The following is a 15916-nucleotide window of genomic DNA, read 5'->3' on the forward strand; positions in this document are numbered from 1 at the left end:
CAGGTGCTGCAGCTCAGAACTAATGAAGTATAAATGGGGTAGGTTGTTTATATTATTACTCACTTTTATAATTATTAATGGCAAGACACTAGAGTTTTGGAAAAATAGTTTTTTCTGCTTTGGGGACTTACAACAGTCTTTAAACATTAAAGAACTGGATGAAACTTACGTGGACATACAACCAGCCTGTTCTGTGGAACTCCTGAAGATTTTTGCCCTTTTTGCTGAAGCATCTTGGTTTTGCCCCCTAGAATGAGTGGGTCTTGGGTCTAGTCCTGAAGACCAGTTTCCATGTACCTATCAAAGTTCCTAAGACTTTACCTAAAGGGTTGTTCATTGACTCTGGTCCTTCACAGTAGCAACAGGCCTGGAGCTTAAGCACAGATATTAAGGCAGTTGGTCTGGCTATAGAGAACCAGGCGACAGAAACCATTGGACCATTCTTCTTTTAAGTTCCTGTAGTGCTAGTTGCAGAATCCTTTAAGCACAGGGCATATAAACAGCTAAAAAATTGGCCAGCAGCATGAAAGCAATCAGGGAGTAAGAAAGCAGTATCACCAAGTGACTCAGAACCTCACTGCATGCCTAGCCTAGCCTGGTTCAGGATTAAAGCCATCAGTCCCCAGTGCGTTAATGTCACCTCCTTCTGGCAAACTGCTCACAGAAGCCCTCACCTGTACCCATGCTGATATTCTGACATGCAGTCTGTAGGCCAGGGAAAGCTGGCTACCCTTGACTTACATAAAGAAATAGCTTATTGGGAACTATCAGGTTGATGCAGATAGCTTTTAAATTGGATTACTTCACATGAAGTTTCAAAATTTCTTATAAATCCCTTATAGAGATGTATATTTTGTATTTGGAGGGGAGAGGGGCTGCCTGTCTCTGTGGGTTTTGGGGGGTGGTCATGTCTGCAGGGAAGCAAATTCAAGATTGCAAAGACATTTCAGATTTTTTGTAACTTACTACCTGCCAAGTGCTGGTAACTGTGAAGTGAAATTAAAATGATCCGTGAATTTCATCTTTACTGAGGAAAACTTGTCCTGTCCTTCTGGGGACGTTGAATGTTCCTAGAACAGCACCACTGACTCTACAACTGCTACAGCTCTCGGCTTCTTCCTTTGGGGATGCTTATCCATGGACTAAAATGTAGAGGGCTACTACAGTTTGAACCACTGTGTGAACTCATACAATTACTGTGAAAGAAGAATAAAGTTACGGGTTGCCGGAAGGAAAGTGTGATGGAAAGCCCTTGAGATGAAGACTTTCTAAAGGGCAGATCAATGGGGGGAGGGAGGCTGCAGTCAGTAGTCCGACTAATGACTAAAGGTGAAGATGACAAGTTTCAGGGGTAGCTGCTCTCAAAATTCAAAATTTGGGGCACATTTTTACCCTGTAATGTACCAGAAACTGAAAGGGTGAATTCTCCACAATTGCATTTGAGGGCAATATTGCATATCAGACAAAAAAAACCTGATCAGCATTAGTAGATAAGGCTGTACCTATGACCACAGTAGCTGTCAAGTAGGGTCTAGAGATAACAACCCAACAATTCTTTGTTTTGGGAAGCAATTCCATTCTTCTATGCATACGTATTTGTGAAATTTGGAACAGATATTTTACAGTGTTCAATACCTTTTAACAGAGGAAGAGACAAGTATATGAATCAAACCTGATAAACAACGGCTTGCAACTTGAAGCAACGAGATCGGTGAGTGCTCTTCTCTGTGTGAGCGGCTGTGTCTGAGAGCAAAGCTGCCCCTATGGGAATAAGGAAACCGGATATGTGAATTTACTGTAACATTTCTCTCCTCTCGGGAGAAAAAGGCTCACCATTTTTCTGTCAGTAGTGTCTCTGTGATCTGATGCGAAATCTTTTAAACTTTGTGTCTGTTCCTTCCTCTGCAAAATAAAAGTTGGGAATCTGGGAGATTACACAGGCTGTGTTTGCTCACCGCTTGGAAGATAAAATTACTGGCTATACTCGGAGGAGAGGTTCTGTCCCCAGTTTGACTCTGTAGGACGTGTGGGAAACCAGTGGGTGTCTGGGGCGGAACACCCCTGCCAGAAGAGCAGTGACCCTGCTCCCCGCAAGGCCTGGCACCGTGCAAGCGGTTGTAACTCTCATGCTTTGTATATTTTGGGCTGTGATGTCGCCTGCAGGCAGTTCAAGAGTGCTGTGATAATGCACACCAGCTGCCGGAGCCGCTGCCTCTTGCAGGGAGGGTTGAGGTTCCTCAGAGCCCCTTTCCCTTCCAGCCTTGCAGGGCTGCAGCGCTCCGTCCGCGTCCTCCCGTCCAGGACAGTCACCTCCAGTCTAAATTGGTTGTCATTTGGTAGTCTTTAGTGAGCTCCAGAAAAGGTCGCTTTGCCTCTTCCTCCCAAATTAGACTCAGAATCCATGGCATCAGGGCATTTATTTGATTTCTGCAGCGAGGGCTGCTGCTGCACATCCGAGGATGCGGTCTGGCTCTTCACATTCGCAAGAAAGTAAACCGCTTGCTGGAAGTCTGACATGGCCCTCTTGCAGTTTTCAATAGTTCTGCCACAATCAGGACTGACAAAATTTTGAAACTGGAGTTTCCCCAGGCTAGATCAGATACCTGACCGATGTTCCTGAGCCAACGAGCTACATCATGTAATTTCACAAGGCTGCGGCTCACTAACGTAGGGTGTCAATAGAAGGTCTACAGGCCACGTGTAGACGGGAGACAAGAGTAGCTGTCAGGGTTCCCGCTGCCTACTGGTGCTGGTTTTGGCATGCAACTGGGAGCAAATGTGCCCCGAGCTGTCTTTCTCAGCAGTCTCGGCTGATTTCCCTCTCGCCATTCTCCCTGTGAAGCTGGGAATTCACGTTTGCCCAGGAGCACCCGTGGGTGCCTAGCCTGCTTTCATCAAGTCACGTCACCCTGGAGTTGAACTTGAGCTGCTGGGGAGTTACTGGCAGCTCCAAAGCCACAGCTGCCCTGCCAGGCTACACGTACAAACGCTCCTAATTAACCCGTGTGGGAGAAGTGTTGTTAAACTTAAATTGCTTTGTAAAATACTTTGCAGAGTTGTAAACATTAAGCATTAAGGGAACGTTTAGCTGTCTTTTTTAATATACTTTTATACGCCTTTATATGCTCGAGTGTGTCCACCTCACGTCAGTGCTTTTACAGAAGCTAATGGTGTATTTGCTAAGATGGACAATGAATGCATCTTTGAATAGATCATCTATGAGATGTATAAAAAAAGAAAATTCTGGATAGTTTAAGAACGGTTATGAAAAATCTTTGCTTTGATTTCCTTACACACATATTTTCAATATTCTTTCACTTTAGGTTTTGGATGAAAAACTTATTTTTGTGAAAGTGCATGCACCTTGGGAAGTGCTGTGCATGTACGCCGAGGTTATGCACATCAAATTGCCTCTGCAACCCAATGACCTGAAAACGCGAGACTCAGCTTTCAACTGGTTTAGTAGACTCTTCAGAGTGGATGAAAATATCATCAAACCCGAGCAAGAGTTTTTCACTGCCCCTTTTCAAAAGGAACATTTGTCCAACTTCTATATTCAAGACAAAGACACATTTTTCAATCCTGCAACTAGAAGCCGAATTGTAAGTCTGTGGAATATTTCTAGCATTTAATCTTAAAAAGAAAAGATTCCTCTAATCAAATCAGTGCAATTACCTTCATGAAAGCATCCTGAAAAATTAGAAATATTTGGGATGCAATAGTCCTGCATCATTTATGAAGCAGTCTGGGCAATCCAGAAGGAAAACATACCTTACATTTGTCCCATTTATGTTCCACCAGAATTTAAAGGAGGGATTTGAGTGGTTCATATACCCAGTGCAATTAATTTTGTCTGCACCACCTACCCTTTCCTGACTCAAGTAGATGCTGAAACAGGTATAGCTGTGTATGATTACTTTCAGGTTGCAAGAGACACAAAAATATTTTCTAAATTTCAGGTTCATTTTATCCTGTCCCGTGTGGAATATGCAACTAAAAACAACGTGAAAAAGTTTGGCATTAACAAATTACTGGACACAGGAATCTACAAAGCGGCATTTCCCCTTCATGATGTAAGTCCAGTGCTTGTAACTAAAATGTATTTTGAAACAGAGGTCTGAACTGTTTCTATGGGGTTTATATCAAAAGATACAAGCACTATTGATTGCCTCACTCCTTGACTGGTTGTTATATCCACATATTAGAATAGGACACAGTTTGGCTAAACAGGTTTTCTTCCAAAGCACTATTGGTTAAAAATGTAGCTCCATAACTGAAAAACAATATATTTCATTTAGGAGGTGTTCACCTTATATTCTCTGGGAGATGTAGTTCAGTAAAGTGCCTGGCCTGAGTGATCGTTCCCATGATGCACTGTATCATCAGTTCTAAATCAATTTTAACATTGTCTCTTTTTTCATTATTAAAATTCCTATCAAATATCAACATTGTTAATAAAGATGTAGAATGCAAATCTCATCTTAGGATGCGTGAATATCTCACACAGTGGGAAACATTCCCACAGTTCCCAAACATGGTGACATATGTACAGGGACACTCACGTTTCTGCAGGAAGGCTCTGTCTGGCCAGTCCAACACCTCAGAGGTGGTGTCAGAATCGTGTGGAGAAGAGTTTAACTAGGTTGAATTTCATCTTGCAATAAGATGCAAGCTTTTGTACCTACACTTCTGAAGCTTTTTAAAGTAGATCATTTAAAAAAGCAAGTTATCTGAAAACCGGTTTGTGTACAAAGGCAAGCAATAGCACAGAAAAAGAAAATGAAGGAGAAAAAAAATCAGATTTCAGAGTATTTGACTAAGGAAAAAACTCCATGTGAGGCTGCAAATGGGGTAGAGGAAGCAAAGACTGCATTATATCTATTATATACCCACACCCCCACACCTCCTCCCCATCAGAGCCACCGTTCTGTGTCTGAGGTGTGTTCTGTTGAGAAGATACTGAGAACATGGGAGGTCAGGAGTGGTAACTGCTTCAGCTGTTTGGACTCTGCTTAACATATTCAGGAGGCTTCCAAGGATTTCAAGGAAATCTTTAAGGCAGAATCAAGACAAATCATGTTTTTTGTAAGTGACCCAAAGCTTTACAGGGTAGAATTAATAACATTGTGACTATCCATTTTTAAGGTTTCCTTTTAAAGATTTAAAACCTGCCTTGCAGGCTATTTCTATCATGGCATGGGGAATTTGGACTCAGTATGCCTAGTAATTAATGACTGTCTTTTTACACAATTAAAATTATATATCACAGCTACTGTGAAAATCAAAAGTAGCCTATAGATTTCTACAAATGTCACTTGTCTTCTTGTATCACAGATATAGAATGGAAAATTCCCTCAAATAAAATAGGCTTTATTGAAATAGGTTTTCAAATAACCTAGTAAAAAATACAAGGATTATCTCCATGTGAACTCTCTTTTAAATTTAAAACAGAGACTAGAAGCCCTGGATTTATCCCTCAGACTTTCCAGCCTTCATTCCAGTACAATATTATTTTGAAGCAAAGCATGTTAGCACATTAGAGCTACTTAAAATCAATTTTAATTCAGTCCTGTGCTCTAATTAGAATGGATCCTTTCCTATTTTCTATGCATAAGTGCCAAGACGCTGACATGTGCTTAGATTTAAGTTCATTATGACTCTCTGTTATTTTCAGCTCACATATGTAAAGCGTTTGCTTTAGCATTAGGTGCCTTTCTGACAACCTTTATCCCGAATCCTGGTGCACTCCCAGAGCTGCCTTCCAGGTCCTTTTCTGGCTTGCAGTGAGACTGGGCTAAAAGGCTATTCCAGACTCTGGGTTCATGGCATGGGGTCTGCAGAGATGAGATCCATGCTGCTTAGATTAATGGTATCTTCTTCCCACGCTCTTTCTGTTTTGCAGTCTAGTTTTAGGCACCTGTCAACCGATCCTGACTGCCCAAGTGAACGATATCTTCTCTACAGAGAATGGGCTCATCCTAAAAACATTTTCAAACTGCAACCCCTGGATTTCATCAGGTTGGTGTGACTGAGGCTGGGCTAATGCAGAGGGAACTAGGAATTTACATAGCAGGTCTGGTTTTGGGGACATCAGAGCAGCACAGCTCAGTACTGAGGGCAGGTACATACACCCACACCAGCTCACGCATGTGAGCATACTTTGAGCATGGTTTCATGATAAACCAATTCATGAAAAGGCAATCACTTAAAATTTTTCTTTGCAAGGTATGATCTTTCTCTCTTTTTCCTTTTTTTTTTTCCCTTCCTATCCTCTTATAAAAGCATAAAAGTGGTGATAGAAATACACAGCTGTAATACTTCTGCAATCACAAAGTTCAAACCGGAGGAATATGACCATATGAATTGGCACAAAATGTCTGAAATGAAGAGCCATTTGAAACAGAAATGTGAATTTACTAGCATTTCAGAAAAAAACCTTTACCCTCCACAGGAAATACTATGGAGAAAAAATTGGAATCTACTTTGCTTGGCTGGGCTTTTACACTAATATGCTGATCGTGGCTGCAGTTGTGGGAGTTGGCTGTTTTCTGTATGGATGCCTGACAAAGGACAACTGCACATGGAGGTACCTGATCAGGCCTATTTTAATATCACGTGCAATTTTGATCAGTCCCCTACAGTGGGGAACTGTACGGGGTTTGCAAGGCACTGCATAATAAAGGAGGCAAAATGAAAGAGCCAGAGAACAACAACAGTTATGGATTTGAAGGTAAACACATATAATGTGAGCTAGAGGAGTAATGGATGTCTATGGACCATTACAGTGGGAGACATCTTGAGAGTTTGTTTTTTCAGCATTTTCTTTATATTTTGCTCTAGGTTCACCACACCTAGGGCAGAAACACGAAGAAAAGAGTGACAGTCGGAAGTCAAAACAAATTGCCATAACACATCTTTTTCACTGCGGTAATCCTTAAAGGAGATACCCAAAGACCTCAATAAAACCCCCAAAATTTCTTCCCTCTCTTTTGAGAGAAGAAAACAGGAAGAACAACAGCACAGAGGGCTTCAGCTGCCCAGGGTACGTTGGGAGGAGAGGCACAGCCGTGACACAGATTCCCTCACCAGATCGTGCCAAAATTCAACCATGGCACAATGACCCAGGGAAAACCACCTGGGTCACTGTGCCAAATCGTCTACGGGCCATCACACAGTGTACCCCCTTCAGGCAGGGTGTTCATCTTTATAAAACGTGCTGAAGGGCTGTTCCGGAGCTCTGCTCCTGTGGCCAATTTATACCCATTTAGCCTTATGCCAGTATTATCACTGAGTTAAATAGTTCATCTCCCTCCTTGGTGTTTACCCTGCTGATGTATTTGTAGAAAGCAATTACATCACGTTTCAGCCTCCACCACACTAGGTTGGTGCGTACCAGTTAGATGGCAACTTTTTTGCCATCTCTTAGGAGGCAGACCTGCCATCCCTTGAATTACCCTAGCAGCCCGACTCTGCGTGTTTTCCAATCTGATCTTCTTTAGAAGACCACAGGGACTAGGTAGCCATTTCAGTTCTGCAGCCCTCCCTTGCTCTGGTACGCTCTTCCTTCTCCCCTCAGACTTGCTATGATAGCACCTGTGAGCATGGAAGTGTGGGTTTCCTATTGAATAATGTGAGATCTTCGAAGAGTTGATTTATTTTTAATGTGAGCAGTTCTGAGAATTGCCACCATGCACAATGGATGGAAATTATTCTCCTCCCATGTCAACCATTTTTGAGATGAGGACTAAGAATGGAAATGGGGATGTGTTGCTGGGGTGGGGAGGGGGGATTCTTGAGAGCAGATCACTGGTAAATTATTTCTCAATTCCCTGAGATTATGTGCGAAAAAGGACTAAAGAATTTAGTGTTGGTAAGTGACTGACAAGTTTTGTTTTTAGCCAAGAAGTATGTGATCCCAACATAGGAGGTAATATCATAATGTGCCCTCAGTGTGATAAAGTGTGTACCTACTGGAACCTCACCATCACCTGTGAATCATCCAAGGTAACTACTTTTACAGCTTATAGACATGCTATTGAACTTTAGTTGCAGTTTCTCTAGTACTGCATAGAAAACAATGTTGTTCCTCCACTAATGTCCTGCAGAATTGCTAGAAAGAACTGTGCAAATAGTTGTGTCTTTTGATACAGTGACTGAACTTTGAAAAGTGAAAACAATAATCACTCCACTTTGATCTAAGATGAAAAAAATGGGTTTTTTTTATTTCACATAATCCCCAAATATTTGATACAGGACTAAAGGGGGTTTTTAATCAAAAATTAAACACTTTGGTTTCATTTGAGGGTACTTTTTCCTTTGGGGGCAGGGGAAAGAAAACCCACATTCAATTATTAAATCTGAATCAATTTTGCTAAGGAAATATTTAAAGCATGTTTTGACATTTCTAAATTCTGCCCCATCCCTCCCCAAACAAATTATCTGGATCCATGCCTTGAATTTAACCCGTGTTGTCAAGCAGGAGACAGGTACATGGAGAGGCTGATGTGGGCCATGACAGAAGCTGTGACACAGCCATGACCTGTTAGATGTGATACAGCCAGACTGATTTGGTTTTATTTTATTTTAATTTAAAAATATTTAATTATACAAATGATGTTTCAAAATCAGGAGATCCGAGTGCTAATTCTCCCTCACATTGATAATTTGTGGTGTTATTTATTTTTTATTAAAAATTTTAAAAATTAATTAATGTTGCTTATATTTTTAATTCTGGGGTTTGCATTTAATTTCCTTAATTTACTGGAGGATGGTGTACATTGACAGAAATTGAGGAAACACTATCAATAAAGATTGTTTATTAAACTACCTAAAAGCTAAAAATCAACATGTTCAGTAAGCAGCTTCTGTTCTGGGTCAGTGTAGAAGAAAAAAAATGGTCAATTATATTTTAAGCCTTTTTTTCTTTTCCATTTTTCCAGAAACTCTGTATATTTGATAGCTTTGGAACACTGGTGTTTGCAGTATTTATGGGCATATGGGGTAAGTCGATTTCAACAACTGTGGTTTGTTATCTAATTTTGGCCAAGCCTCCAGCATCAGCCAAGAAAACATGGATAAATTTGCAACGACTTCATTTTCTAGCACTCAGGAATTCACTAGTAGGTAGTTCTGTAGAAGATACGTACATTCACAGGAACTCTTTTTTAGCATCATAAGAAAACAGAAAATTGTAGAACTTAAAGTTGGTTTTCAGTGTCTGTTTTGTTTCATTTGATTTGGAGAAAAGTCCGAGAGAAGTGATTAGAGCTGCCTCATGTTCATCCAGCAGGAGCCAGCTACATGCTTAAGTATATCTGGCAGAGGAGCTGATTTTTTTCCAAAGAGTTTTGGAGCTGCCTGTGCCTATTAACAGCTGTGTGACTGTGCAAGGCAATTGAAAAATAGTCATTTATCATGTTTCCCAGGAATTTTTTCCTCCTGTCTTTATTTAAGAAACTGATTGTAAAAAGTGTAGTAGTTACAAGCACTAGATTTATCTTTTAGCAGAGAAAATGTATCTGAAACCAGGATGTTTCCCATGGGTGAAACCACTTGGTCCTGTATTCAAGGCATTGGGCAAGGTCTGTTTTCCCAGAAACGGTTTCATTTGTTCATATTATGAACTTTGTTAACTGGCTTTTATTGCACTGTCTTATCCAGAAATTACCAAAATAAGCTCAATGTTAGTTCTGTATACAGGACACTATAGAGAAAATAACTCATGTAACATTTTGAATTCATATGTAGGCTGACAAGAATACATAATTTGCTTTCTTTGTAAAATGCATTGTATTTTTATTTTCCAATGATGACCTAAAGTGCTTCAAAATAGCTACTGCTTTAAAGAAATATAAGATGAAACATATAATTTCAAAAAGAAGATGTCTTTCAAAATATATGCTAAAATCAAAATACCGGTAGGATATTCTCTAAATAAAAGAAAATTAGAAGTTTGATACTAATGTAATCTTCTCCTGTCATCTGAATAGTTAATTTATTTGCAGTTTGCTTTTTAATTAAAATTGTGTTTCCTGTTTTGAAGAATGGTTCCAAGAGTAATAATTACAAAGTTAAGCTGCATGGTTATAGTGATGGCTGCAAGGTCTATTAGTATTCTTGTCATAAGTCCATGATATAAAGAGGTGAATTGTATTACAGAAATTCAGTCAAAATTGTACTGAATCCAAACGACCCATGGTCCTGGTGCAATTCCAGCTGTAATTTTCATCTTGCTCTAATACTTTTTTAGACCTCCTGGTCCAAAACAATTAAAATAATATCAGATTTTTAGATATATTATTGCATCATTATCATCAATACACTTTTAATAATTGCTTTTTTTAGTCTATTCCCTTCAAAGATCTTAAGGCACTATAAAACACCAGGGAATTTGGCCTCAGGAATTAGTCCTTTATATATTAATGCTCTGGACCAACACTTCTGCCACTTCTCCCATGATGGTATGATTAGATTGGCAAAGGTCATGAACAAGAGGCAGCTTCCACTTTACTTGCTGCCATCGCTGGATCCCCTCCCTGAACAAGATCAGTTAAACAAACAAAAGTTCTCCAGCTTTTCAGCCCTTGGTGACACAGCTTCAGAGGCAGAATACCCAAGCCATACTGAATGGCAGTGTTGAGGGACACGCGAAAGGGGACACCACAAATTACCAGTGTGAGGGGTAATTAGCACTCAGATCTCCTGATGCTGAAACGTCACTTGTTTCCACTGTTAAAAAAAATGCTGGTTCAAAACAAAAGGCAAATGTCAAATCCAGCAGCCGCTCCTTCCCTGCTCTGAAAGACACAACTTGGCTGCTGGCTTACTTTAGCTAGCAGAATTTTTCTTTGCATTGGGGCTGAGAGAGCTGTCCCCATGTTATGTGCCCTTCTCTCACTGTTAACACGAAGGCTATCACAGAGGGAAGTCCTGCACTTCTGGATTTGCAGCTGGAGCAAATCAGTACAGCCTGTAGCTTCCTGTGATTTGGGCTGGGCAGCAGTTTCAGCTGTATGGAAGACTAATCTTGCTCTGCAGGAGAAGGCAGATGCGATCCTCTAGCCCGCTGCTTGGAATGGCCTTTGTGCTTCTTAGCATGAAGTAGCGGAGAAGTCCTGGTGAAAGAGGCCCCTGAATAATCAGGGGAGGAGGGTTTCCTAGGGTTTTGCCTGTGTGCAGATGCCAAGGATGCCTCACAGCCCAGCCCATGGAGTTTTCTCATTTTTAAATGCTTCAGTTTGGGGCTTATTGACCACACCTGATTTTGGAAATAACCTTTAATGTTTGGACTTGCAACCACATGCCATTGATGTTTCATCATTCAGGATGAGGGGCCAAACTAATAAAAAAAAAAAAAACTTTTAGGGTTAATTACTCCCAGACAATGGGAGTAATGAGGAGTGCAGGGATGGGATACTAACTCCTCCTGGAGGCAGTGCTGCAGAGCCACACCACTCGGTGTGAGGATGCGCTGTCTTCAGTAATAAAGTATCCGGGTGTACCGAGGAGCGTGGCGCTGACACCCGTTGTCCTGAGCCTTCTCAGCTGGGTCTGTCATTGCCTCTGCTGCCAGATCTGCCTGCTTCATGACTCGGGACAAGGTAATGAGTTTGGCTGGGTTCATGTCTAGCCAGTACCACGTAGGCATCTGTGTACTTGGTGCCCCAGCGCTTCCAGTTGTAGGAGCACACACAGTCCAGGGAAACGGCTGGCCCAGCCCAGAGAGTTTCTAAGCTCCATGCCATGCAAAAAGAGCTGCAGCCCCTTCGGATTCCTGCTAGTGAGGAGAAAAGGCAGCTGTGTTTAAGCAGCTTTACCTGAATCATCATTGGTTCTCGTAGTCTGCAAACTGATAATTTGTCCACACGAAAATTGCAGACCGAATGAACGTGAGCTTTTCCCTGTGGCAATTTTTGGCATGCTGAGTTTTTCTTTTCTAGGAGTCCTGCACTCTCCAGCATTTTGTCTTCACCTATCCAACCAACTTGATTTCTTATGCACCCCATGATAAACTTTTTCAAGAGCAGTCTATAATATGAAATCTGAAGTCCTCATATTCTAGCCTTAGGCAGAAAGCAAATAAATGTATATGCATTCTTTAGCATATGCTTACAACACCATTTACCTCAGGTTTCTCATATTAAAGTACCTATATATCCAAAGCAATAATTGCATAAAGGAGTATATCCAGTTATTTTCACTATTGCATTAGCCAATAAGGGTTTTGTTCCATGTCTGTGGAAAGCTGTATGGAAAACTGAGCCACATGTTAGTGCCCAGGGGGGTCAAGCAGTGTCCAACACTCACATGGTATTGCGCACTTTCTTTATCTTTTGGATAGTTACTTTGTTTTTGGAGTTTTGGAAGCGGCGTCAGGCTGAACTGGAGTATGAATGGGACACAGTTGAGTACTTAGAGCAAGAAGAACAAGTTCGCCCAGAATATGAAGCTCGATGCACTCATGTAGTAATGAATGAAATCACACAGGTAAGGAATATTTTGATAACTGGTGATGGCTACTGCAATAGACATGTTGTGAGAGGATACTATGAATGTGGTGAATCTAGACTAGACCTGTATAAATCAGCAGTGCTTCAAGGAGAGTTGATAAGCTGGCCTGGAAATAGTGAACTTACAAAGTACAGATGCATGGCAGGGAATTTATACCTAACTGTAGGCACCTTAAAGTAGTTGCCTGTTTGAGGAGGTTGCACTGCTGAGGTTCCTGTGTCATAAATAAACAGAAGTAGGCATCATCCCCAGCTTAGGAGACTAAGTCTACTTTATTAAATCCCCCAAGAAATGATTCAGTGTTGCTGCCAGAGGCCAAGATCACAGAGCATTTGCTATCTTTGCCTAAGAATGCACCAGGAAAAAAGGGTGAAATAGAGGGAAAGTTGTTACATTATGCATCATGCCAAGACTGGTTTTTTAACCAAAGATGTTTCTGTTTGAGACATGTATAAATAGGTATTGTTGCTAAGTCCATGTGGATGCAATTACGATTAATAACAGCAAACTCACAGGGACAAGGATAATCCTCATTTCAATGAAATAGGATTCATATTTATGAGGATCTTAGTTTAGATCTCTATTTATTATACATTTTGAGTAGCTTTAGCTTCTGTAGCTTACTCCAGCTTCACTTTTTATTATTCTCTGTCAATATATTACTCTGGCGTTTATCTGATCATTTGCATTGCTTTCACATTCCATCCACATTATACTAATGTTTATTAGAGGGCACTTGTAAAGTTTCAAAATTAACTGCCATGGTTGAAACTATCCTATATAGATCTTCTTTTTATATCTTGTACTACAAAAAAACTGGTTCTGTTTAAAAGCTTATAAACCTATGCCACCTTTAATGTATAAAGACATAGCTAGAAAGTTCTTTTCAGACAGTTCAAAGAGTGAAGAATATGCTAAAACATAATGATCTTGATCCTCAAGAGATCCTATAAAGACTTGGTGAATTTTCACACCACCATACTGAGGTACGCATTTTCCTTGGGAAAGCCATCCCATTGTTCCCATGGGATAAATTGGGAAATACGGAGATCAGGGACCAAAATCTTAGTGCCTGCTAATTTTAGCCAAGGAGGTTTGAAAGATAATGACCTTGGATGCCATGGTCAGCAGAGAAGGATGGGTCCATTAAAGAGGACTATGCACCTTGTCATAGCTGAAGTCAGTGAGAGCTGAGGACACTCAGCCTCTATGGAAGTCATTTTTATCTTAGAATGGGCAGCAAAAAAAGACACCTGTAAAGGCAAGACTTTTGAAATCATGAATAAATGTGAGTTTCCAGGACAACAAAGCAGGAAAGGAAACAAAACCAGAGAATTCTTTCCTTTTTTCTGCCCTCAATATCATAAAGGGTTTAATTGCAGCACCCAAAAAATATGAAGAAAAGCTTGCGTGCATCCTTGATCTGCTTCTAAATCTTTTACAGCAAGAAGAACATGTGCCATACACCGCCTGTGGGAAGTGCATAAGGATGACTTTCTGTACAAGTGCAGTCTTCTTCTGGGTAAAGTTCTCCTCTTATTCTTTCACCTCATGAATTCAATTCTCTAGTAAGTGTCTAAAAAAAGATCCTCCTGAACTGAACTAAAGGTAACAAAGGAACAGGTTCAGTTGGATTTCCATCTGATGCATAATCCAAGCCCATAAGGTATGGACCCACATGGAGAAGGTAGCTGTAGTCACCGAATACTCGTTAGCTTACAGTCAACAGAAAATACGTCAAAATATTCTGCAGCTGTAGCTTGTGAGTTATGCTTGTGAATGTGGTCCATTTCCCTCATTATTTTAAGATAAATGTCTTGCTTTGCTTGGAGGGGGGAGAAGGGGAAAGACTTTGGTCTATATGCTCTCCTCCCTGCCAGTTTCTATCCTACCTGTTCCAGCCATTTGCTTCAATATCGTGTCTCACAGTCCTGGCCTCTTTCAGGTTTTTCATTTCAAGTAACAGAGCAAAGCTGGGTGTTCTCTAATCTTCCAGAGCTGCTGCTTTAATTACAACTAAAACTTGAAAGCAGTCCAGTCACCCATGAAACAATATCTAACATGGTGAGCATGCCCGGAGAGGTCAGCTTGAAAAGCTCAGTGGTTTAGCATGCTGTGTGTCCTCCTTGCCTGTAGCACAAACAGCAGCTGGAAAAGCCCTCATCCTAGGAGACAGGAGAGAGATAGGAGATAGAGTGGTGGCTGGCAGCCCAGGAGAGCCTCAGCGTTAACACTTCTGAAACACAAAGGAAAGAATACTGGCTTGCTGTTGGATTTAAATAGGCAGGACTTCAGGTTGAAGGGAAGACATTTGGTCTGGGTTTGTCATTTGTGTTCCTGCACTCTTTTTATGCGCAGGGTAGGGGGAGGTAGGTGGATTCATGGCAGTTTGCGGAGATAGTGGAAAAAAGATTCACAGCTCTATGGACCTCAATCTGAGTAATAGCTAGAGAACTAGCAAGAAATAAAAGCAGGAGGAGAAGCAGAAAGAGGGAAGGTGGCAAGCAAGATGGGGTGCATGGATCATTATTACGACTCCTGCAGATTACATGACTTGGCTTAAAATTTGTCTGTTCCTTTCAGGGGTCTGTAGTTTGTAATATTATCACGCAGAAGAGAAGGTACAACCCCTGCCATAATCAATGTAGACTTGCTAGTACATTTGCCATCCTACCAATTGCCCAATGTCAAAAGAGGGAGATATCTTCTATCACATGCCTCAAGGCGTAAGATTTGATTACGCATCTCATTATCTTTGCTCGCATCGGTACAAACCTTGTTATTAGTCATAAAACAGACCATCTCTTTTCTTTCCTGCAGATTGACTATGCTGCATGAAAAAAAAGGCTTCTTTTATGGATTCTGTATTTATTGCCTTCTATCTTATTTGATCATCCTCTTGCGATGGAATGACAGGCACACAATTGGTTTCCTTTTGCCTATTGTAAAAAGTGTTTCAAACTCACTTCTTCCTAAAGCAAATGGTTCAACATTAACATCTTTCTTGCGCTTCCTTGGCAGATTCTTTTGATTATTGCTTCAGTTATTGGAATCATTGTCTACAGGCTCTCGGTTTTCCTGGTGTTTTCTGCAATGTTGTCACAGCACATTAGTGGAACGGAGACGATCCTCAAGTACCTGACTCCGCAGACAGCCACTTCAGTAACTGCTTCACTCATCAGCTTTATAGTCATTATGGTTCTCAACGTCATCTATGAAAAAGTGGCAATCCTGATTACCGACTTTGGTATGCCACTGCTGTACCTCAGATAGAAACTTGTGGTAAAATAGGAAGAAAAAATACCATGTACATGTATAATAAGAACTCCAATAAATGAACACCTGTACCACATATTTCAGAATTTTCCCACCAAGTCATACAATACCATCTAGAAATTTTCAAATA

At 40.8% G+C, this 15916-nt stretch overlaps 1 protein-coding gene across 2 annotated transcripts in view; it reads left to right on the plus strand.

Annotated features, from left to right (window-relative positions):
* ANO6 (anoctamin 6) overlaps nt 1–15916 on the plus strand; it is an 83061-nt gene that overhangs the window by 45966 nt on the left and 21179 nt on the right. For both annotated transcript variants that reach the window (XM_030015868.1, XM_030015869.2), the window contains exons 4-13: nt 1646–1711; nt 3324–3602; nt 3960–4073; nt 5903–6018; nt 6452–6586; nt 7899–8004; nt 8940–9000; nt 12341–12486; nt 13955–14032; nt 15532–15757. In XM_030015868.1, the coding sequence (XP_029871728.1) occupies nt 1646–1711; nt 3324–3602; nt 3960–4073; nt 5903–6018; nt 6452–6586; nt 7899–8004; nt 8940–9000; nt 12341–12486; nt 13955–14032; nt 15532–15757 (1327 nt within the window). The remainder of the gene's footprint in view (nt 1–1645; nt 1712–3323; nt 3603–3959; nt 4074–5902; nt 6019–6451; nt 6587–7898; nt 8005–8939; nt 9001–12340; nt 12487–13954; nt 14033–15531; nt 15758–15916) is intronic.

The sequence above is a fragment of the Aquila chrysaetos genome, chromosome 5, assembly GCF_900496995.4.
Source record: "Aquila chrysaetos chrysaetos chromosome 5, bAquChr1.4, whole genome shotgun sequence".
Classification (NCBI taxonomy): domain Eukaryota; kingdom Metazoa; phylum Chordata; class Aves; order Accipitriformes; family Accipitridae; genus Aquila; species Aquila chrysaetos.